Raw genomic sequence first — 24,275 nt, forward strand, 5'->3', positions numbered from 1 at the left:
CTATATATAGTTTAGATTTATGTTCTTTCTTCCTTTCTTCCCTTTCTTATCTCTTCTTTCTTGTCTTCCTTTTCTTTTCTTTCTTTCCTTCCTTCTTTTCTCTCCTCTCCCTCCCCTCCCCTTCCCTCTTCTCCCCTCACCTCCCCTCCCCTCCCTTCTCCTCCCCTCTCCTCTGACAGGGTCTCGCTGTGTTACCTGGCTACAGTGCAGTGGCTTCATCGTAGCTCACAGTAACCTCAAGCTCCTGGGTTCACGCGATCCTCCTGCCTTGGCCTCCCAAGTGGACTATAAGTGCCCACCACCGTGCCTGGCTAATTTTTCTGAAGTCTTGCTGTGTTGCTCAGGCTGGTCTCGAACTCCTGACCTCGAGCGATCCTCCCGCGTTGGCCTCCCAGAGTGCTAGGGTTACAGGCGTGAGCCACTGCGCCCAGCCTAGTTTAGATTTTTATATAGTATATCAAGTCAGCGCCTTATGTAGGTTGTCAAGGTTGATGTGGAAACTTTGAGTCACTGACATCTGCTTGCCTTTCTTTCAGATTTAATTAACCCACACCCGAATGCTTCTGCAGAGAAAGCCAGAAATGTCCTAGCCGTGGAGACAGTGCCCGGAGAGCTGGTGGGAGAACAGGCTGCAAACCAGCCAGCCCCTGGGCATCCAAATTCTATCAATTTTTACTCTTTGAAACAGTGGGGCAATGAGCTCAAGTAAGTCTCTGGAAATCGCAATGGGATCATTTCTGATAATGTATGTTGTCATTTTATGTATGAAGTTATAAAACCACCTGGAGTGTGTGCGGGTCTCTGCTGTGTGCGTGTGCTTTCCCACAGATCACTGCCCGTGTGCCGTGCCGGACGCTTTCACACCGAGGCTTTCATTGCTTGACTCTCAGTGGGTCACTCGGTTGACATTTCACAGACTGAAACTGGCTGAGGAGCATGTGTGTCTGAGGTCACCAGGCTCCCAGGCTGCAGAGCTGGGGTGTCCCCAGGGCCTGGCCCTCTTGCTGGGACCTGGGGCCTGTGCTCTAGGTTTCCTTACTGGGCTGCTGAGAGTAGAGGTGGGGTTTTTGTTAGTCTGATTTTTTTTTTTGGCTTTTTAAAATTTTTATTTTTATTTTTGGAGACAGAGTCTCCGTCACCCCAGCTTAGAGTGCCGTGGCATCAGCCTAGCTCACAGCAACCTCAAACTCCTGGGCTCAAGCGATCCTCCTGCCTCAGCCTTCCCAGTAGCTGGGACTACAGGCATGTGCCACCATGCCCGGCTAATTTTCCTATGTTTTGTAGAGGCAAGGTCTTGCTTTTGCTCAGGCTGGTCTCAAACTCCTGCCCTCAAGCAATCCTCCTGCCTCGGCCTCTCAGAGTGCTGGGATTACAGGCATGAGCAACCTCACCCGGCCTGTTTTTGTTGTTTTAAAGGAAAGCTTTATTTTCATATACCATACAATTCACTCATTTAAAATGTACAATTCAGTGGTTTTTAATATATCCAAGTTTTGCAACCATCACCACAATCAATTTTTGAACGTTTTCATCTCCAAAGGGAAACTCTGGATCCATTAGCAGCACCCCCCCACGTCCCCCCAGCCCCCTCCCTTCCCACATCCCCCCAACCCCCTCCCCCCCCCACATCCCCCCAGCCCCTCCCCCCACGTTCCCCCAGGCCCATCCCCTCCATGTCCCCCCAGCCCCCTCCCTTCCCACATCCCCCCAGCCCCCTCCCCCCCACGTCCCCCCAGCCCCTCCCCCCACGTTCCCCCAGGCCCATCCCCTCCATGTCCCCCCAGCCCCCTCCCTTCCCACATCCCCCCAGGCCGCTCTCCCCCACGTCCCCCAGCCCCTCCCCCCCCACGTCCCCCTCCACGTCCCCCCAGGCCCCTCCCTTCCCACATCCCCCAGCCCCCTCCCCCCACATGCCCCCCCAGGCCCCTCCCTTCCCATGTCCCCCAGCCCCCTCCCCCCCACGTCCCCCCAGCCCCCCCTCAGGCAGCCACTGATCCACGTTTTGTCTCCGTGAATGTGTCTATTCTGGACGTGTCCTGTAAGTGGCACCGTGCAGCACGAGGCCTTTCATGCCTGGCGTCTTTCCCTTAGCACCATGCTTTCAGGTTCCATCCGTGCTGTAGCATGTTGTCAGCACTTCAGGTTCCATCCATGCTGTAGCATGTCATCAGGACTTCATGTTCCATGTGTGCTGTAGCGTGTTGTCAGTACCTCATTTCCCGTTACGGCCAGATGCAGATTCCCTGTGTGAGCGCGGAGTATTTGGTGTAGCTGTTCATCAGCTGGTGGGCATTTGGGTTGTTCCCGCTTTCTGGCGATTTATGCATGATGCTGCCGTGAACACTGGTGTGTGAGCTTTTGCGTGTTTTCCTTTCTCTTTCCAGTCCGCCGCTTCCCTGTGTCCTCGCTCCGGGAGCCTCCGTGCTCTGAGCATTCTGTGCCTTCCTCTTCACCACAGCTCCTCTGCTCAGGATGCTGCTGTCCGCGCCACGTGCCCTGTGTCACCTGACTGGGTCCCACAGCTCTCCCAGCACCGGGGACGGGGAGGGAGGAGGCAAGGGGGCGGCTCCCCCCGGCCCCCCTGCTGCTTCCCGGCAAGGGGCGGGCTCTGTGCCCCTGCAGGTGCCAGAAAGCCACTGAGAGCCCGTCCGCACCTTAGAGGTTGAAGAGGTGAAGCTCAGAGAGGTGGAGTGACTTGCTCAAGGTCGCAGGGCGAGCGTGTGGCAGAGCCGAAGCCGTGCCCGGGTCCCTGGGTTGGGGACTCAGTGCTCCCTAGCTCCTTCCCGCTTTCATCATGAGGGTGTATTTGGGGAACGGCTGATTTGCCAGAGTTTTGCCCCCCAGATCCCCGGCCGCCCTCACAGGGAGACGGTGGAACGAGGGGAGACAGACCCGTATTGTGGGGTGCGTTCCCACCTCGCGTTCGGGGTGAATGTCTCCTGCCTGGGAATGTGAGCGTGTCACATGTGTGTCACAGCTGGTGGGTCACGTTCAGGGTTAACACGTTGACTGCCACACTAGGAAGAGAAATTGTCTTCTTGGGGCTGTGGTGTTTTATTATGAAAATAGCATAAAAACTTCAAAAACAAAATGGTCCTTTCTAATTTAATGAAAAATGAAATTTATTGACTTCTATTCATTTAATCCACTTTTCTGGAATTCATTTGTCAACATTAACTGTAACAATAAGAACATCGACAAGCAAGATTTTTCTGGACCCACAGGGTTTGGCCCAGGTTTTGCTTTACAAAGCCCCAGGCTCAAAGCCAGCATGAGTTAAATACAGCTCAGGTGGCAGTTGATGTGTTGGATGCCACCAGGAGGTACCCTCTGCCAGCCGTGCCTTCGCGGAGCAGCCTGGGGATTGGGGGCTGCTGGGTCAGGCCCAGCGGTGCCCCTCGGTAGCCGGGTCACTCTGGCAGTCACCGAGCCCTGCGCCTCCCCATTCGCCAGGGGGATGAAAGTGATGCACGTACCTCATGAGGCTGGAGGGTGATGACAAGTCAGTGTGCATACAGTGCCCAGCACAGCGCCTGGCGCTTAGTAGGTGCGAGGGAGGGTCAGCTGCTGCCGTGGGCAGGCCCCGTGCTTGGCCAGGCCGTTCCTGGGAGGTGGGGCCTCCGTGGGGACCCCGTGCTCGCTGACGGGCGTGAGGACTTGGGTGTTTGTGGCGTTTTGTCTCCTTTTGTTTGTGTTTCTACTTGCGCCCAGCTTTGTGAAGGTTTCAGTAAAATGCTTTAGGTGCATCGACAGACTTTCATAACCATCAAATAGTAGAACAGTTTTATCACTATGTGATAAATGAATGGCTCAAAATTGTATTTCTTAATGTACTCAGAATGCCACTGAAATTAGAGTGTAGTCAGGGCTTAAAGGACAATTCGATGCTTGTCTGTTCTTTGATTCTGTTTAACGATATGGTTGGACCTCTGTTGACTGGCTCCCCCGGTGAACCGAGATTTCCAGTTCCCCGAGGCACCGTGGTCCCCCCGACTGTGCGGGAGGGGTGGGCTCTGCTGCCGGCCCAGCCACGGACCTGCCCCGAGTCACTGGGCTTGCTCCTGGCTGGGTGACGCCTGTCGTACCTGTTACCGTAATCGTGCAATTTAGTGAAATGCTTAGTGGACCTATAAAGTATAGCGTGGAATTGTTTCTATGAAAAATAAGTTGAATACGTAGGGGAAATTTGCTAAAGGTGAGTCACTAAAAAGATTAAGGATGTAGGTGACACAGTTGTGAAAAATCAGAGAAAAAAATTCTTAAAAACTTGTAAAATTCTAGAATTTTAGAATTAGTTTCACAATTGTAAGTCATTGTTCCATTTTTTAAAAAGAAGCAGAACAAAACTGGAAAGCTTAGGTGATAGGTGATGGGTGTGACTTGCCCAGGAAAGGTGACGGGACCGCACCGAGTAGCCCCAGGCTCGGCGAGGAGGGCCTGGCCGCGCCAGGTGCCTGTGTGCACACACCTGTACAGGTGCGTGGGCTTGTTTTCGGTTCCTTTCACGTGGTTTCCTGCTTTAAACGGCTTTTTCATTTAAGCCTTTAACAGTCCAGATCACAGCAGGTAAAAGGACTAGAGGCCTGTGCGTCCCCTTGTGTGTGTGTGTGTGTGTGTGTGTGTGTGTGTGTGTGTGTGTGCGCGCACCAGGGGTGGGTGTGTGCGGTGAGGGTGAGGGCGCACATGCCTGAGCACGGGTGTGGTGGAGCGTGTCGGCTGTGCATGGGGGATGCTGGGCCACAGCGGCGCTGCCAGCAGGGAGCGGAGCCCTGCGGCTCTGTGACCGGGACCGGCGTCCGTCCTGGGTGCTGGGCCGTGCTTAGAGCTCTGCCCCTCGGGTCTGGAGAAGCGGGGAGGGATGTCTTAGTCACCAGACGGGTAATTTACAAAGAAAGGACATTTGCTGGCTTGCGGTTCTGGAGGCTGAGGGGTTTGGGGACTGATGTCAGGGTGGTGGCATCCGGTGAGGACTCTGTGCGGCGTCCTCCCTGGCGGAGGCAGGAGAGCAAGAGCAGAGGGGGCTGAGCCCGCCGTGCGTCCAGAACCCCGCTGCGTGGAGCGGCAGCGTCTGAGAGTCTGCCGTGACAGCCTGTGTTGCACAATGGCGGAACTGGGTTTCGCCACCAAGAGCGGAAACGGGCTTGGCTCTGCCGGGTCTCAGCTTCCAGAGGCTTCACTCTGAGCCCGACCAAGGCTCGGCAGGCGGCACGGCACCCCCGGCAGGGCCGTCCCCGGCTGCAGGTGAGAGCAGAGCTGTGTCCAGGTGGGCCTTGCCGCGGGCTGGAGGCGCGAAACCTCGGGGGGAGGAGGGTGTGGAAGTCATGGAACTTTCTCTCCCTCCCCCAGGCTGGTGTGGGTGTCCTGCCCGTATCCCTCCTTCCTGTCCTCGCCCTTTGTGAACCGGAGCCGAGGAGCAAATGGCGGAGATTTGCCCCTAAACCTAGCGGTGACAGTGGTGACATGCCACGGAGATGAGGCCGCTGCTGCGAGGTCCTGGCCGTGGGCGGGGCCGGGGCTCCGTGCGGGGACGGCCAGTGGTGTCAAAATAATGAGCAAAAGTCATCAAGCCTTTGCGAGAGTTTTCTTTTTCTCGCTGAGCAACTATTTTGAAATTTTACAATTTTTGTAACATCAAGCTTTACACAGTGTCTGCTGACGGGGTCACCGTGGGGATTGGCAAGAGCCCCTCTGTGCGGTTTCCGGGCAGCTGCGTGGGGCCAGCCGGGCGCTGGAAGAGACTTGGGGACCACACGGCACCTGTCAGGGGCTTTGTGCTGTCCACGCAGCAGCTCGCTGGGTCCTGAGTAAATAAACTGCGAGAAACACGGACCAGGGTGTAGCAGGTGTGACGGCCACATTCGCGGTGACGCCTCTGCCGGAGCAGTGAGCAGAAGGCCAGGCGTCCCTACGTTGCAGTGCTGTGGTGGGAACATGCGTGTGTTGGTGGCTTCTCTGCACGCGTCTGAGTTGTTTAAGTACTCTAAGAAATTCAAATAAAAAGGCAAAAAGATCATGTATTTTTTTAATCATTAAGAAATGACTTCTGTAGGAGAATATCGTCTGTCTGATTCAAACTGGAGATGAAGCCTCCCCCCCTTACTGTTCAGCCACCTCAGGAAACACCAAATGATGCACGTTTCTTCCTTTTCTGTGTGTGTTTGTCCATTTATTCCATTTGTTTATTTTAATGACCTTGCTGTGGTGTCATCTACCTAGAGTAAGCGCACTTATTTCAGGCGAACAGGCGGATGGATCTTAGGAATTACACACCGTGATGTCACGACTCCATCACCAAAATGCAAACGTTCTCATCACACTAAAAATTCCCTCACGGCCCCTGGCAGTGGACCCCCTAACCTGGCCCTGGACACCTCCGGTCTGCTTTCCCTCACTATGGTTTTGCCTTTCTGAGAACTTCATCGTATACACCGGGCACGGCCGCGCGCGCCTTGGTCCCCGCTGCTTGGGAGGCTGAGAGGGAGGGTCACGTAAGACCAGGAGCAGTTGGAGACCAGTGTGGGCAGCACAGCGAGACCCCGTTTCAAAAAAAAAAGGAATTTCATGTAAATGGAACCATACTGTGTGTAGTCTTGTGTGTCTGTGTTTTAACATGGTCTTTTGCAGACGTCCCTGTATTGTTGAGAGTTTTCATATTTCGTTCCTTTCATTGCTGAGGCAGCATTCGGTAAGCACGGATATGTTAGCAAGGAGTATGCGCACATACCTGTGTGTCTGTGTGACTGATTCCTGTGAGCGTGTCCTCTTCAGTACTTCATTCACTCGCCGCCCGAATGATTTTCAGTTTCACGTAGCTCTCGCTTGGGTGATGCAAGGGCAACATATGTAACCACAATGATTGTACCCCCTAATATTCTGAAATTAAAAATAAAGAAAAAAAACGTGAATAAGTTGAGATGTCTTTTCATAATAAGCACATACGTCTTACCTTTTGACAGTTTAGCAATAAAAATTTGACTATACCTTTCTTTCTTTTGCAAAATAGGTTTACACTTAAAATTTTTGAAAATTATTTCTTTTTAACAATTTGATTATGATGTGCCTTGATACAGTTTTCTTCATGATTCTTGTGCTTGAAGTTTGTTAAGCTTCTCTGATCTGTGGGTTTATAGTTTTCATCAAATTTGGAAATTTTGGGTCATTATTTCTTGACATACTTTTGTTCCCTCTCCTCCCCTCGAAGGGGACCAGTCACGTGTGCGTTAGGTCACTCCATGTTGTCTCTTGGCTCCCTGATCCGTCTTCCTTCCTTCCTTTGTTTGTTTCTTTTGTCTTTTTCTGTTTCATTTTAGGTAGTTTCTGTTGCAATATCATCAAGTTCACTAATTTTTAGTTCACATTTTTACTTTCTTTTTTTAGTAACACATATATTTTTCCCCACAGAAATTCAATGTCCTCCTTCCGTCCTGGGAGAGGGCACAGTGACAGCCGGAAGACTGTGTTTTACACCAGTGAGGAGTGGGAGCTTCTGGACCCAACCCCTAAGGACCTGGAGGAGTCCATGGTGCAGGAAGAGAAGAAGAAACCGGCCCCGGAAGTGAGCAAAGGTATAAACGTGGTTCCCTTCTGTGACATTCTCTTCACTGCCGTGTGTTCACCGCTGGTGAAGTGGGAGGCACTTTATTATTATCTGAAAGGGTAGGGTCCAGTGGGGGCTTGTATTGTCTTTATGGGACATAAAACATAAAGGCTTGAAAAATTAAATGTTATAAGAAACAACTGACTGTCTGGTTCAATGGCTCTTAAACTTTTTTGAAGATAGGATACCTAGAAGTCATAGTGCTCATTGTGGAACTATTGATTTAAGAAAACTTTTTATTGATAGATATTTGAAATGTACAAAAGAAGAGAATATAGGTACCTTCTGGTGTCCCTGTCACCCTGCTTCCATGAACGTGAGCTTGCGGCCTCCGTGTTTCCCTCTGTAGCTCCTCCGGTCTCCAGCCCTCCCCGCCCTGCCGTCAGCCGACTGTCTTAAAGCAAATTCTAGACATTAGTCCGTTGTATCTGTAAATGCTTTAGTATGTCTGTGTAAGAGAGAGAACTAACTTTATTATTACATCTAAAAACAGTTACAGTAAGTTCTTAAAATGCCCTACGACCTCAGTTGTTTCACAGATGTCTGTTTATAGTCAGTTTGTTCCAAGGAGGATCCGGACGAGCTCACACGTTGTGTTTGATCGCTGTGTCGTCTCAGGGCTTTCGTCCAAACTGCTGCCTGTGTTTTCCCGCCTTTTCCACGTTTGTGGGGAACCAGCTCTTCGTGCTGGGGATTCCGCATGGCTGGACCTTGCTGGTTGTGTCTCTGTAGGCGACTTAACACGCACGTCCCGTGTGCTGCTGGGTGGACCCACGGCCTGTCCGGATTCAGGGCTGGGTTTTAGTTTTGGCAAGAAGACCTCCCGGTGGAGGCGGCGGCCACTCCTGCTGCCTCACACCCGGAACCGGTCACGGCAGGTCTCGTCTCTCTGGGCTTGGGGGGCGTCGGCCTGGTCCCGGCACGAAACTCTCCACCAGCCGTTTGCCTGATGCTTTTACCAGCCGCTAACAACCCTCGATTTGTTAATTCGTTTAGGGAATATTGATGTTTTAAACATAAAATAACAAGTAATTTCAGAATGCCGCCTTGTACCTGACTCTAGCACGGACCTGCAGGGTGGGAGGCAAGGTTTTGGGGAATCTACCGGGAGAGCAGGTACTTAGTGAAGGAAATGTTGTTTCTGTCCCCTGGAGAGGGACCGGCGTGATTTGCTCTGAGCAGGAACCGGCCCGTGTCCCGCAGGGTCATGGCGTGGAGCCCACGGGGCCAGCGTGACGCGGTGTGAGGTGCGGCCGAGCTGGACGTACGTGACCACCAGCGACCGGTGTGGCCCGTGGGAGCACTGGGGGAGGGGCTGGGCGCGCTGGGAAAGCTTTCCGGAAGAAGAGGGACTGGGATTGCTGAGAACAAGCACTGTTGGCTCTGACCTGCGGGGGACGCTGAGCGTGGAGTGGGGGGCGGGTGGGAGCAAGACTGGGGTCAGCAGGGTTCAGACAGCTGGGGGGTGAGAAACTGCAGGAGTGTTGTCGTGACTGGCAACGGCCTTCGCGGGCTCCGCCCGGCCTCATCCGCTCTCCGAGGGCGTGTGTGACAGACCTGCAGAGACAAAGATGCCGCGGAACCTTGGTTTTGCTTGATTCATGAGCGTTTCCTGAACCGGCTCCAAGACTCGGCCCACTGCTTGTTTCCACGTTACTCACAGGGAGTAAACTTCCCTTCCCGGTATTTTCCCCCGGTTTTAAGTAAACTTTTTATTGGAGTATAACCTACAGAAAAGTCCCCAAATGGGGAAGGAACGTGTAGCTCAGTGAATTGTCACAGTGAAAACCAGCGTGACCAGCACTCACTCAAGAAGGAAGACGATGCCAGCACCGTCCCCAGGGCCCTGCAGTGGGTGTCCCCACCCCAGGGACGGCTGTGCTGACTCTGACAGTGTAGATTGGTTCTGCCTGTTTCTAACTTGATGTAAATCAGACCTACATGGTATATACTCCCTTGTGTCTCCTCTTTGTATTCTGAGTACGTATTAACATCTGAATTTATCCACATGAAAATCTATTTGGATCCCACAGCATTTGCAAATACCCATTTTTAAGGAAGAGAATATAGTGGTGCTTTAACACACGTGTGTTTCGGTTCTGTTACAACAGAACACCATGGGCCGGGCGGTTCCCAGTGAGCAGAAATGCGTGTGGCTCACAGTCCTGCAGGCTGGGAAGCCCAAGAGCACGGTGGCATCTGGCTGGCATCTTCGTGCTACGCCGTCCTGTGGCAGAGGCAGGAGCAAGAGGGGGCTGGACTGGCTTCTGTGACCCACTCTCGTAGTGACATTGGATCTGCTTGCCAGGCAGAGCCGTCTGGTCAGGCCCCACCTCCCCGCGCTGCCGCGGTGGGGACTGAGGTTCCTGCACGTGAGCTTTGCAGGACACACTCGAGCCGCAGCGGTGTGTTCACACTGGGAAACAAAACAAAACACAAAACATACATTTGAGTATTTGGGGTTTTTCCCACTAAGGACAAATTAGCAGAAATAGGAATAAGGATCCCTAGCACGTCTCACTTTTCCTGTAAAGTGATTACGTGGTGGAAGCTTCCAAGGAAGGATCCAGTGGGGAATCATGCTTGGTTTCAAGCATGTTGGCTGTTATTGGGCTGTAGGGGGCAGAGGGTCAGCTGTGTCTTCCGGCATTCTCCGTGAATGCACAACGCCTTGGAGGATGGCTTGTGAGAATGCTGTGTTTTATTGTAGTTTCCGGGAGGAAGATTTGGCCTGCACTTAAACAAGCTTTGTTTACACGTAGGCATGACCGGCTCAGGATTCCCCTTCGAGTTTGGACGTAACCCCTACAAAGGGAAACGCCCTCTGAAAGACATCATCGGGTCGTACAGAAATCGTCACAGCAGTGGTGACCCTTCCAGCGAGGGGACGTCGGGCGGCAGGCCGGCCTCGGAGACACAGCTGCAGGTGCAGAGTCAGCAGGAGGAGCTGGAGGGGCTGAAGAAAGAGCTGTCCAGCCAGAAGGTAACTGTCCTTCCGGCTCTGCCCCCTCTTCCCACGGCAGCAGCCGAGGACCGAGGAGGGAAGCCCGGCGTGTGTTTCCTGCATCTTCCGGGGGACGGGTCTGTTTCCCAGAAGGTGCTTTCCCTCAAAGCTGCGTGTTGCCGCGGCCCCTGTCCTGGGCACGCTGCCGCGTGTGACCATCCGTTCAGGTGTGTGCATTTGCAGGGACAGCCAAGGTATCCTCAGGGAGGTCAGAGGAGGCCGCAGTTGCGCCCACGCCCGGCCCCGCCCCGGAGATCGGATCTCTGCAAACACAGCGCCCGCCCAGAGCTCTTTAACCGTGTTAAGAGCTTCTACATCCTGTTAACACAGTTTCCTTCTGAGCTAATGAGACCTGATTACACTTAATTGCTCAGAAGTGCACAGATTTCTTAGTACTGATGGACGTTTCCTTGTAGCCATTGCTAATTACAGCGTGTGGGTCCATTATTTCCTGTTTCCTATCATTGTTCTCTGCAGACAGTCTTTTTGGAGTCGGTATTTTTTCCTCTCTATTTTTGAGATCCTCCAAGAGGAAGTTCGGTATTAAAGTGTTTGCAGTAAAGTTTCTGCATTTCCGCCCATTCCAACGATTGCCCCATGCAGTGTGGTGATTTCTGCTTCTCCTCTTCCTCGCTCCCCGCCCCGCCCCCGGCTGCAGGAGCTGGTGCGGCTGCTGCAGCAGACGGTGCGGTCCTCGCAGTACGACAGGTACTTCGCCAGCGGCCGGCTCTGCGAGGGGCCCCCCCGGGACACGCTGGAGCTGCTGCGACAGAAGGATGAGCAGATCCTGGGCCTCGCCGGGCAGCTGGAGCGGCTGGGCCTGGAGCGGGACGGCCTGCAGCAGGAGGTGCGGGCGCTGCAGCGCCGTGTGGGCGAGCTCAGCGAGCAGCTGGGCATGCTGATGGAGACCATCCAGGCCAAGGACGAGGTCATCATCAAGCTCAGCGAGAGCGAGGCTGGCCTGTCGCCTCCCGCCGCCATGCCTGGCTCCCCGCCGGCCGCCCCCGCCAGCAGGGACCAGCTGGAGCTGGACAGGCTGAAGGTAAGCACGGGCCGGGCTCCGAGGCCCAAACCTCAGCGCCGTCGACATCCCTGAGCGGCTCTGGCCTCCCCGAGCCAACTAGCTGTGACGGCAGAGCAGCTGCATACGTGTAGTCAGGTAGTTACCCGTGTGCAAAGGAGCATCCTTAGCCCAGCGACGTTGCCATTGCTAAGGACGCTTGCGAATCTTTCTCCCTCCCCTGCGTCCCATTCGCACCACCCAGAGCCTCCTGTTCACACCACCCAGAGCCCTCACTGCCCGGCCTGATGTCAGAGGCTGCTCCCCCGCCTCCGCACACAGACTTGGCTGCGGGACCCCGGAGGGCCGGGATGGGAGCGCTGTGCCCAGCAGGTGCAGGGTCAGCTGGGAGTGGACCCAGCTTCAGGCAGGCCTGGGAGAGGGTCCTGAGACCTAGAAAGTAGACGTGTCCCTCTCTGGGCCAGCCCTGAGGGTGGGGGCTGGTTCCTGGACAGAAGTGACTCCCGGTCCTACCTGGGGTGGTGACCAGCTCCTGAGGTCGAAGAAACACGCGGCGTTGGGCGTTGGTGGCAGGCGGCAGAGCCAGACTCTCTTTGCTGCTGGAGAAGCCGGGCCAGAGGGAGGGCCACCCGGCCACCGTCACGAAGACCACAAGGAAGGTTGTAAAAGTCCTGCTGCCACCAGTTCTTAGCACTCTGGGAGGCTTCGCTGGACAAGGGCCCCAGGAGCCGTGGGTCCGGCCCGTTCGATGCCCCCAAACCCTTAACGGTCTATAGGAACTGGCCCCTCTCTTCCCGCGAGTGATTCAGCTCCGAGGGTGTTTGGCCCCCAGGTGACGTTTGTCCTTGAGTGGGAAAGGTTGTCCCCTGCGGAGGCTGCTGCTGAGGGCTAACCCCATGCCTGGCGGTGCCTGCCGTGTGCCTGGCGTGTGGGCTGATGCGTGGCCAGCGGGTATGCTGGGGACCACGGGTGTGATTCCACACGGAGTGACGGCAGCGCTGTTGGCGTGTGCGTGGTCTCCTACAGCCACGCTTCTCCTGACAGCACCACGGGGCAGGTGAGGTCAGAGGATTTACTAATGAGGAAAATCAAAACAACAAAACCCGCAGTCTCGTTCCTTCATTCTTATATCCACTATAGAAGCCTTTGTTTTTTATTCATTCATGAGAGGTCTTGCTTAGTGCTGCCAGTAGAAGTCCTTTTTCTTTTAATGGACACAACCTTGAACATACCTGACCCTAAATGTGCATCCCATTAATAATGCACATTTGGGACTCCTCGCCCCGTGTCAGCTGACACGCGTGCTGTGCAAGTGTGTCTGTGGCGTGTGGAGAGCGGTTGGAGGGCGCTGGTGTCTGGGGCGTGGCGGGCGGAGGGTACCCTGGCCCAGCACGGCTGTGTCCGCCGCCTCGGGGACAGCCCTCCTCGGGGACAGCCCTCCTCGGGGACAGCCCTCCTCAGGGTCAGCCCTCCTCGGGGACAGCCCTCCTCGGGGACAGCGGGCAGAGCTGGTCAGAGCTGCACTTTCCCTCCCTTTTCCTTTTTGCAGCGTGATGAATGGGTGGAGTGGTTTGAATTGGTCGTGAGATTTTTCCCCGGCATTTCTCAACAGTGTTAAACGCCTGTGGCTCCGAAGTGTCACAACAGGGAGGTTAAGCGGCCATGGCTGATGAGGCCGTGTGTGGGTAGGTGGGTGCCAGGTGGGACAGGTGAGTCCTGCCTGGGCCAGGACCTCTCGCTTTCTGACGCTGCCCCGTTACTGTCAGGGCCGGGGGTCCCCTCTGTGCTGCAGACGTTCACACCTAAGGCCGGTCCCCTCTGCAGTGGCACCTTCTAGAAGAGCCGACAGGGTCTGAGAGAGGACGAGGGAGAGGCTTGACAGAAGTGGGTGTTTGGATGGATTTTCTCGTCCTTCAGCTCCAGACAGGGCGTGGTTGGAGAAAAATACTGATTCCTTCTTTCTACCCAAAATTTAAAATGTCTAGTTGAACATGTATATTTTTAGAGATGGGGTCTCGCTCTGTTGCCCAGGCTAGGATGCAGTGGCGTGATCACAGCTCACCGTAGCCTCAAGCTCTTGGGCTCCAGCGATCCTCCTGCCTCGGCCTCCCAAAGTGCTGGGACTACAGGCACGCGCCACTGTTACTTGGCCTGTATTTGTACATATAAATAAAGTTTATAAATAAATAAATATAGGTCCCAGGATTTTACCACACTGGTGATTTAAGTACTTCATTTTTTCCATGTTCTCTTCCAGTGCTTTTCCTCTTCTTCTCCCGTGTTGAAGTCGCTGGACTTTGGGGTTGTTGTTGCGGCCGTTACAGCCTGAGCACCGTCCATGTGGCCCTCACGGGCGATTTCAGAACTGTGCTTCCTTCCTGTCCTCACTCACTCCTCCGTCCCTGTTCTCTTTCTGTTTTGCTGCTTGATGGTGTCTGCCATGAGGATGGTCTAAAGACGTTTCCCAGACTTTATTTTCCCAGCATTTCACACGAACCCCCCTTTTCTTGTCCGCCTTTCTCGGTCCGGGTTCCCGGGGGCCGACGCTGATACCCCCTCGGCCGGCCCTGCGCTCTGGGCTGCACCTGGCAAACCCTGTCCCTGCCTGTGTCCTCGTGAAGGTGCGGAGCACACGTGGCAGCAGGTGATGGCGAATTCAAGAGGAAGCTGTAACATGTTACGTTCATTGTGCACCTTTCAGCTTTTTCCTAAGTTTGAAACTTTCCAACATAAAAAAGTTGAGGAACACGTTCTCTTACGTGCCTTACACATTGTAGGTTGTAGGTATTTTTTATTAAGTGTGATTGTTAGTTAAGGGCTTTTGTATAGGTATGTAGCCTTTTTTACGTAAACTGGATAAGTAAAACTGAGAATTTACAGAAAATACATTCAATTTCTCTGGTTAAAAAAAAAAAAAAAAAAAAAGTGCCAGGCACAGTGGCTCGTGCCTGTGATCCCAGCACTTTGGGAGGCTGAGGCAGGAGGGCTGCTTGAGCCCATGAGTTCGAGACCAGCCTGAGCAACATAGTGAGGCCCTGTCTCTACAAAAAACAAAAAAATTAACCAGGTGTGCTGGCGCATGCCTGTAGTCCCAGCTACTCGTAGGGAGGCTGAGGCAGGAGGATCGCTTGAGCCCAGGAGGTGGAGGCTGCAGTGAGCTGGGATTGCACCTCTGCACTCCAGCCTGGGCGACAGAGTGAGACCTTGTCTCTAAAACAAAAAGAAAAAAAGAACATAAGGAATTATTTCTTTTGTGCCACCTCAGTGAATTGTGGATAGATGAAATATTTGCATGGATTTAGGAAGTAAGCACTATTTATGTCTCCTGTCATCAGTTGAGAAAAATCACCACTGTTAAATACGCATCTTGTCTGTCTCCTCATTGCAGCCATTGTGCCTCCGGCCTTCTGCCGCCGCAAAGAGTAACCAGAAAGTCACAGCCCCCGTTGCTCAGCGTTTGCTCTACCTTAGCAGCAGGGTGCTAATTACATAGGATGTTAGTCCGTGTTCAACCAGCTGAATTGATGGATTTGTTTTTTCCCCGACAGGATAATCTACAGGGGTACAAAACCCAAAACAAATTTCTGAATAAGGAGATTTTGGAACTCTCAGCTCTACGGAGAAACGCAGAAAGGAGAGAGAGGAACCTGATGGCAAAGGTGAGTTGGGGCGTGTCCGTTACCCAGCGGGAGGGGAGGTCAGGAACCCATTTCACGGTAAACACGCTTTGAGAACCGGTTCAACTCCCATGCTTGGAGAGATGCGGTTACTTACATGCACCAACATATATGTAAGGTGTGCACAGTGCATGGAGCTGTGCACGAGGTTTCATGTTGTCTCTGATGAAGACGGAGAAGGCCCTGAGGTGTGGCTTCCATTCCTGCATAAACATTTTTAATGGCGTTTTCAGAAAACTAAGTACAATTACAAGGTCGCCTAAATTAAGGTTATTTGGATTTTGGTTTATGCTGTTGAGTTTCACATCTGTCAGGTGAGGATGGTAAGGTTAATGCCTCCTGTAAACCCACTGGGATTGGTGTGAAAGCCAGATATGTTACGGCTGAAAAGGGATTTTCGAAGCATAAAGGGACCATAGACATTTCAGTTGTAATCAAATGACACTTGTCAACAGCTGTGATGTACCTTATGTACTTTTGTGAACAAAACTCCGAGCGTCTTCCCAGACCCTACTCCTGCCTGTTTCCTGGGTGGATTTGATGTGTCTGATAAGCTGCCGGGTGGGAGCTGGGCCAGGTCACAGTGTCCTGAGGAAAAATTGATTGGTTCGCTTGGGGCGGCTGCTCGTGGCCCTTGGGCTAAGTGGCACCAAGCGTGACCTCAGTAACCGGCACGTGGCCTGGAGTCTGCTGCTCACGCCCACCCTGGCGGGGTGATGGGTTTGGTCGCCCCCTGTCCACGCCAGACCCCGTAAGGAAGACAGGGCCGTGGCAGCCACTGGGAACCCGGCGTGAATTATTCTCTGGTCTTTGACACATTTGTCTTCCTCGTCCTCGTGGGCTTGTCATTCGTTGGTTACTTGAGGTGCCTGGGGGCTGCTTTCCTGCTTCTGTCTGGAGGGAGGTAACGGCCGCACCCCCCGCAGTATTCCAGCCTGGAAGCCAAGCTGTGCCAGATCGAAAGCAAATACCTGATACTGCTTCAAGAAATGAAGACCCCGGTGTGCTCAGAGGAACAGGGGCCTGCCCGGGAGGTCATCGCCCAGCTGCTGGAGGACGCCCTGCAGGTGGAGAGCCAAGAGCAGCCGGAGCAAGCGTTCATCAAGCCTCACCTTGTCAGGTAAAGGTGCCGCGGACTGTGGGGGCTGCTGAAGTCCCTTCAGCTCCGTGTGTCTCATCCGATGCTCGTGGCAGGTGCTGGGGGTCAGCAGAGCAGATGAGGTCGTCTTTCCCCGTAATTGGATGGTGGTGGGGTTCAGCCCAGGCGTCCTGGGAGCAGGGCCTATTTCTCACGTGACAAGGTGGCCTCGCTTCCCATCCTTCCTTGCATCCCGAGGAGCCAGTCTCGCGAGGAGTAGAAACCTCTCCTGAGTCACAGCTGTTCCCACGGTGGTTTCAGGCCAAGGGGTCTCCGGGTTTTCTGTACAGGGAGGCTGTTTGGGCAACCTAGTTTAGAGCCTGAGCCCACCGAGGACCTGATGCAGCCCATGGACACAGCTGCCCCCAGCACACACACACACGCACACACACACTGTGGCGTGTTTTCTGGGAAATCACTGAATCTGGAAGCCCGTGATGGGTCCTGGAGTAAGATCCCTCATCACCTATTTTGTGGGAAATGAGCCTCATGAAACATCAGAACTAGGAGAAATCTGCAAACTCACCCTGTCCGGCCTCCCACCGCCTCACCTCTCCACTCCGGGGGGAGCAATGCGGGTGTCCAGGCCACGCGGACAACCACGTCACCTCCTCGTCCTCCGTCCTCTCAGCCCCACCTGCCACGCTGCTGCCGCCGTGTGCCACGGAACAGTCACGGGTCGCAGGGCTTGGGGCCTGCACACCTTGGGGCATCGTTCTGCCCAGCAGCACCCTGATTCCTTCGCATCCCTAATACCTCACTAATACTTTCTTCCTTTTCACCTTTTAAAATGATGCTTCTGCAGCACAGAGCTGTGCGGACGTAGTACACGTGTGATCCACACACAGACGCGTGTTTGCGTGGTGCCCAGCTGTGCCTGTTCTTCTTGCTTTTCACGTCTTCAGGGCTTTAAATCACCTGGATTTGACTTTTTCCGCTGTGGAGTATCCAGACGAAATCTAATTTAATTTTTCCGCGTGTAGACAGCCGGTTGTCCCGGCTTCATACACGGAGAGGCTTGTCCCTTCCTCGCTGATCCGAGACGCCTGGTCACGTTCCAAAGGGCCAGATGTGTGGGCGGTGTCTCTGTTCTTCCCACCGGCCTTTCTTGCCAAGTGTCACTTAAAGTTTCCTTCTGTTTTCTCCACAGTGAGTACGACATCTACGGGTTTAGGACCGTCCCTGAGGACGACGAGGAAGAGAAGCTGGTGGCCAGGGTCCGTGCCCTGGACCTGAAGACGCTGTACCTCACGGACAGCCAGGAGGTCTCCACGGGGGTCAAGTGGGAGAACTACTTCGCCAGCACAGTGAACAGGGACATGATGTGCTCGCCGGAGCTGAAGAACCTGGTCCGCGCGGGCATCCCGCACGAGCACCGCTCCAAGGTGTGGAAGTGGTGCGTGGACCGCCACACCAGGAAGTTCAGGGACAGCACCCAGCCAGGCCACTTCCAGGCCCTGCTGCAGAAGGCGCTGGAGAAGCAGAACCCGGCCTCCAAGCAGATTGAGCTGGACCTGCTGCGGACGCTGCCCAACAACAAGCACTACTCCGGGCCTGCCTGCGAGGGCGTCCAGAAGCTGCGCAACGTGCTGCTGGCCTTCTCCTGGCGCAACCCGGACATCGGCTACTGCCAGGGCCTCAACAGGTGGGCGCCGGCTTCGGGGCTCCCGCCCCCGTGTAGACCCACAGCCCCCGCGCGGACCCACAGCCCCCGGCTCCCGCTCCTGCCCTCCTGGGTAGCCGGGAAAAGCTGGTATTTTCAGGGGAAAAGCAGTTGTAGCAGCTAGTTGTGATGTCACCATGTCCCCAATTCCGGAATAACTGAGGGAAGCAAACATGCGTTCAGAAAGTTTTAAGAATATGAAAAGTTAATTATTTTATTTTATTTATTTATTTTTGAGACAGAGTCTCGCTCTGTTGCCCGGGCTAGAGTGCCGTGGCGTCAGCCTAGCTCACAGCAACCTCAGACTCCTGGGCTCAAGGGATCCTCCTGCCTCAGCCTCCCGAGTAGCTGGGACTACAGGCATGTGCCACCATGCCCGGCTAATTTTTTCTATATATTTTTAGCTGTCCATATAATTTCTCTCTGTTTTTAGTAGAGATGGGGTCTCGCACTTGCTCAGGCTGGTCTTGAACTCCTGAGCTCAAACAATCCTCCCGCCTCGGCCTCCCAGAGTGCTGGGATTACAGGCATGAGCCACCGCACCCAGCCTGAAAAGTTAATTTGAAAGAACTTGGATTCTTGGTTTTTTTCCCTTTGTTCTCATTTTACTCAGGTTTTGGTCAGAAGTTTGATTCCACTTGTTTTTGATGCAGGGAGTGAAGCTGGTCAGTCCTTGCTCGTACAACGACAGGGTCTTTGTGAATCAAGTTGCCCCAGGCAGTTCTTCACCCGACAAGGACCCGAACCTGTTTCTTCCAGGCCAGAATCTTCTCCCAGGTCCTGCCTGCTCACCTGGTCTCAGGGACCTGGACCCGTCCTCCCGAGCTGTGCCGGACGGCCCGGCCTTGGGGGCGCTGGGGCTGCCCCTGGGGGGCCCCTCCTGTCACGGGCTGTGCTGCGGCTGCTTCTTGCCCGGCTGACGTTCTCGGCTGCTGCTGTCATCGCAGTTGCCCTTTACGTCCCTGTCCCATAGTGACAGTAGGTGACCACGCTTGGGACGTGCTACAGAGAAGGATGGGGCATCCCATGCGCCAGGTGCGTGTGGCTGAGTTCTGCATGTTAGCGCGTCGTCTGGCTGCTCTGGGGCCTTCGTGCCGGCTCGTTGCCAGGTGCCGACCTCCGGGTGAGGGTCCCTTTGCGCCTGAAATGCCAGCGTTGCAGGAGGAAGTGACTTGGCTAGACCTGGCACTCGCTGGTTTCCAGGAAGCTGTTGCCTCGGCGGTGGGGACGGGCAGCCTGTCTCCGTGCCCTCGGCAGGTGACAGGGACGTCGGCTGCTCCCAGTCTCCATTAAAGAAAAAGCCCCTAAATAGGTGCCTAAGAAAGCAGTCGTGTTCTGCTCAGACCCACAGTCGTGCCGTGTGCTTGACCTAAAAGTCCCCGGAGGCTGGAAACCTCTGGAACCCCGGGACCCAGTGGGGATGTGAGCCTGTCTGGGGTCCGGTGACCTGTCTGTCTGGCGTTGTTGTGATGTCCGTCCTTCCACGCAGGTGACGCTTCCAGCTCACTGAAGCTTTTTCTCTGCCCTCCACCCCGAGCACCACTAAATCCTCTGAATTTTAACCGTTTTATTGGATTTTTTTTTCAAACTATTTGGTGTGTGTTCATGCCTCCAGAGTGCCCAGAGCTTTACTAGAACTTCAGCCTTTTCTAGGTGGTTCTGTGTTTCCTTTCTCTGCCTCGGCCGCGGTTGCCCTTCTCCTGCTGTCACGGCCACGCCTACTTGAGCCCCCCCCCCTTCCCGCCCATCCCAGGTCGTTTTTTCTGTTAATGTGAGATGAGTCCATTGTAATTTTATCTAGGGAAGAAAATAAAGCAAATTCCAAGAAATGATACCACGGTTTCCCATGAGTCATGCTCACGAGCCTCCTGTCCTAGGCGGAGGTTTTGGATTCAGCTGAGCAGGGGGCTGCGCTGTGCCCCCCACCCCTGCCCCCCTCCCGCCTCTGCCCAGCCGCCCTCAGAGCCCCCCGGCTGCGCAGGGGCCTGTTGATCCGCGACGTGTGTGAGGGGCCGGCCTGGCTTCCGTGCTGGATGGCAGCAGGTGACGCCTCCACACACACATGCACACTTGCACATGCACACGCACACACACTCATGCACACACCATCCTTGCACACGCATGCACAGTCTCACACACACAAACATACACATGCACACGTTCCCCTTGCACATGCACACACACTCTTACATATGCACACTCTCACACTCTCGCGCACACACACACATGCGCACATACTCTTGCACATACACATGTACACACACATACACTCGCACATGCACACATACACACACACGCTCACACACTTTCACGCACACACACCCTTGCACACACTCACACACACACTTTCACACTCACATGCACACACTTGCACATGCACACATACACACACACGCTCACACACTTTCACGCATACACACCCCTGCACACACTCACACGCGCACACGCACTTTCACACTCACACATGCACGCACGCCCTTGGGGGCTCAGAAGGCCCCGTGGGGGCTTCCCTTGGCCGCAGCCCCCGTTCATTCCTCCAGCCTGGGAGCAGGATGGTGTCAGCAAAGCCGTTTAAAACCATCTTGTCTTGTTGCTTATTCACATCTGGATTCTTTTGTGCATAAAAGGACTAGTTGGGGTTTCTTTAACAGTGAATTCAAAGAATTAGCTGCACTAGCAAAAATCTTACAGTGGAAACAGTTTTTAAAACGAGGCTGGTTGATCACTGGGCAACCACCTCATCTTTGAACAAAAACCAAATGAAGGGAAGGGGTACAGCTTTGCTTCTCAGATTCCTTTGCAAGGAAACACTTGCTTATTGTTCTTTATGGAGAGCTGGGAATTGCTTTGGCCGTGAGGGAGAAAGCAGCGTGATGCAGACGTCCCTGTGCGGATGTGGCCGTCCGTGCCTGGGCTCTCACCTCACTGTCCCCTCCTCGCAGGCTGGCGGCCGTGGCCCTGCTGTACCTGGAACAGGAAGACGCCTTCTGGTGTCTGGTCGCCATCGTGGAAGTTTTCATGCCTCGGGACTATTACACGAAGACTCTCCTGGGATCCCAGGTACTTCTAAGACTTCTGTGCTTCAGTCACCAGTTTCTGGAACCCCAGCGGAAAGGAAACTTTGTGGGGAGGCTTTGCGTGACCTCAGCGTCTGGTGGCTGAAGGTGGCGGGCGCGTCTCGGGGCGGGAGCCGACCGAGCTTCTGGTGAGCGAGGCCGGATCGGGCTCCTCAGCACCCGGGAACCAGCAGGGCGGGCCCGTCCTGCAGACCTGCCGTCACGATCACTGCTCCGCCCGTTCCGCTGGCGCCAGGCCCACCTGGGGCTGAGTCACCATACTGGGTGCTCGGGGAGCCTGTGTGTCAGCGCACGTCCTCAAGAGGCAGGTGCCAAGGCGGGACTGGACGTGCCCGAGGGCAGAGCTGTGGAGGGCCAGGGCAGGCGCGGGGACGCCAGGAGAGTGTCCCGCTCGGGGGAGGGGAGGACGCGTCTCGGGTGGCTGTGCTGTGACCACCGGCCAGTCCTGGGAAGGTGTGTCGGGCCAGGGGGCGTCCTCAGGCCGAGGGTCGGTGTCAGAGCCACCTGCCCTCTGCGGAAAGGGGCACATCAGTCCCCCGGCCGTGCTCACTGGCTCCGAGAACGGACGCAGTGACAGGCCCAGGGGGACACAGCTCCCTCAGCAGGTACCTTTCCCACCCTCCACACCGGGAGTCCGACACCAGCGTGACGTGAGAGCCCAGAGGGTCTGTCTCCACCGGGGTCTCAGGTGGAGCGTGTGCCTGGTGCCACGGCGGACCCCCCACACTGTCCCTCTGTCCCCTCTGCAGGTGGACCAGCGGGTGTTCAGGGACCTCCTGAGTGAGAAGCTGCCTCGGCTGCACGCCCACTTCGAGCAGCACAAAGTCGACTACACCCTCATCACGTTCAACTGGTTTCTGGTGGTCTTTGTGGACAGCGTTGTCAGTGACATCCTTTTTAAGATATGGGACTCGTTCCTTTACGAGGGACCAAAGGTGGGTTTGCTCCACGCGGCGGTTCTGGGTGCACACACTCTATGGCCCTGTGGGCAGCGCTGGGGCTGGCTGAGTGGCCGGCTCTCTGAGGACGCGTGAGGGGTCCCATGGCCCAGAGTGACCTCAGCACGGTGCCGGCAGAGCTGGGTCTGGGTCTCAGGAAACCGCGCTCAGCTGCTGTTTGTCGGAAACCTCCAGTCTGTGCCCAGCCCTGCGCCAGGCCCTGCGGCCGCCGTTTGCGGTCGGAGCCGAACGTCACCGTCTTCCCCACAGCGGGCAGAGGAGACAGAGGCCGGAGAGCCCGTGAGCGAGGGTCAGGGGACAGACGCAGGGTCCAACCTCAGAGCCTGGCTGCCACCCAGCCTGCTGTGTGTGCTGAAAAGACCAGTTTTTGAGTAATAGGTTCCTGTGTTAACTCACATAACTGGGGTGTATATTGGAAACGAGGTCTCCCCCGCCATCTCCTAGCTGCTCTTCCCAACCTGTTGTACATCCTCCTCAAGGGGTTTCCTGCACCAATATCCGGGTGGACGGATCCGGCTCAGCTGTGTTTTCATTCCGTGCGGAATCCAGCCCCTAGTGACGGGCACTGGGCTGTTCCCAGTCTCGCTGCGATGCCTCTCCTCATCCTGCCGTCGTTCTACACGCGTGAACTGCATCTGTGGGCTCCGTGCGGGGCCAGGGTCAGTGCCCTGCAGTTCCGACCGTGCCGGGCTGCCCCGCAGGGCCCGTCCCGACTGACGCTCCCCCCGCGAAGTTGAGCCTGTGCCGCCCTGAGCTCCGCCCGGCGCTGTCCTTGTCAGCGAGCTCTCAGCCTGGGCCAGACGTGCCCCTCTGGGCCCTGAGTGGGGGTGTCCAGAGGAGAGTGGCCGTTGCCGCCCTGTAAATGCTGCTTCCTAAGGAAGAGGCTGCAGACGGGCGCAGCACCTGGGTCCTCAGATGTGGGGACAGCAGCTTGTCCCCGAGCGGCCTGGATGGGCCAGGCCAGCGGGAGTCACGTGCTGTAGCCACAGACGCTGTGCCCCCAAAACAAAACTGATTCTCTCTCATCGTGTTCAAGAGTTCGTAATTTAGATCCTGGTTCCCTTGAGGTGGAAATTGCCTCTGTAGGTGGAGCTTTCTAAGAGTTTCAGGATCAGAAAATCCCGGTTTGGATCTTATTTGACGACGATTCCCGTGCTGGCTGGAGCTCCGTTGGCTGGCGGTGCTGGCCGGGCGCGAAGTGTCTGGTCTGCTCCCCGGGAGGGTTCCGTCTGGGCTGACGCGTTGCCGAAAACTTCCTGCACGGCGGTGTTTCCCCTAAGAAAGGGGTCTGGGCCCAGCCGGGGAAAGTCGCCCCCGGTCAGGTGTCTGTCCCAGGTGGGGCCTGTGCGCGCCGTCCCCAAAACCCCGGACACAGCCGGGGTGTCTCCACTCCGCGATTTCCCTGTTCCTCCCACAGGTCATTTTCCGTTTTGCCCTGGCGCTGTTCAAATACAAGGAAGAGGAGATCCTGAAGGTGCAGGATTCCATGTCCATATTCAAGTATCTCCGCTCCTTCACACGCACCGTCCTGGACGCCAGGTGAGGCCGGGCGCAGCCATCACGGGGGAGGGCGGGAGGCCTGGCGCCGCCGCTCGAGGGCCGTCCTCGCCGTCTGCGCCCGGCTGTCCCAGGTGTGAGGCTGGAGACGGGTGTCCTCCGGGGGAGGGAGCGGGCAGAGAGCAGCCCCGGGGCCTTCCAGAGGCCAGAGGGACAGAGCGGAGGATGGCTCTGTCATTTATCCCGCAAACGTATGTCCCCACACGCACGGCGGTAGTTTATGTGTCTGAGAAGCCTTGGTGGGTGCGTGGCAGGGCCTGTGCCGGGAGGAGGAGCAGCTCTGGCCGTGACAGCCTGTCGGGGAGACTGGGAGCCTCGGCGATCCGTGCTGCGGTAGCGGCGGCCCCAGCCGGGAAGGCCGAGCAGGCCGGGCTGGGCAGGGGCCTTCAGGGGCAGCACACTGAGCCGTGGGGACAGGTGTCCGGGGATCAGAGGCAGCTCGGCCGGCCGCCCTGTGGCTGGGCTGTGGCAGGCCGGGCCGGCTGGTCCCTCAGACCCTGCTCGCGACGTGGCCATTTGTCCCGACAGTCACTCCTCGGGTAAGAGGAGGAGGGTCGGGTTGGGGTTGGGGTTGGCTAGGGC

General features: G+C 55.6%; 1 protein-coding gene across 6 annotated transcripts in view; it reads left to right on the top strand.

Moving 5' to 3' along the window:
- The window catches only part of TBC1D2B (TBC1 domain family member 2B), a 59,039-nt gene that overhangs the window by 29,151 nt on the left and 5,613 nt on the right, over positions 1–24,275 (top strand). For 5 of the 6 annotated variants that reach the window (XM_045560485.1, XM_045560486.1, XM_045560488.1 and 2 more), the window contains exons 3-12: positions 537–705; positions 7,402–7,565; positions 10,360–10,580; positions 11,260–11,643; positions 15,171–15,281; positions 16,226–16,419; positions 17,588–18,082; positions 21,043–21,160; positions 21,927–22,112; positions 23,554–23,675. In XM_045560485.1, coding sequence (XP_045416441.1) covers positions 537–705; positions 7,402–7,565; positions 10,360–10,580; positions 11,260–11,643; positions 15,171–15,281; positions 16,226–16,419; positions 17,588–18,082; positions 21,043–21,160; positions 21,927–22,112; positions 23,554–23,675 — 2,164 coding nt within the window. The remainder of the gene's footprint in view (positions 1–536; positions 706–7,401; positions 7,566–10,359; positions 10,581–11,259; positions 11,644–15,170; positions 15,282–16,225; positions 16,420–17,587; positions 18,083–21,042; positions 21,161–21,926; positions 22,113–23,553; positions 23,676–24,275) is intronic. The other variant, XM_045560490.1, reaches the window with a different exon arrangement.

This window comes from Lemur catta, chromosome 9 (genome assembly GCF_020740605.2).
Source record: "Lemur catta isolate mLemCat1 chromosome 9, mLemCat1.pri, whole genome shotgun sequence".
Lineage (NCBI taxonomy): Eukaryota > Metazoa > Chordata > Mammalia > Primates > Lemuridae > Lemur > Lemur catta.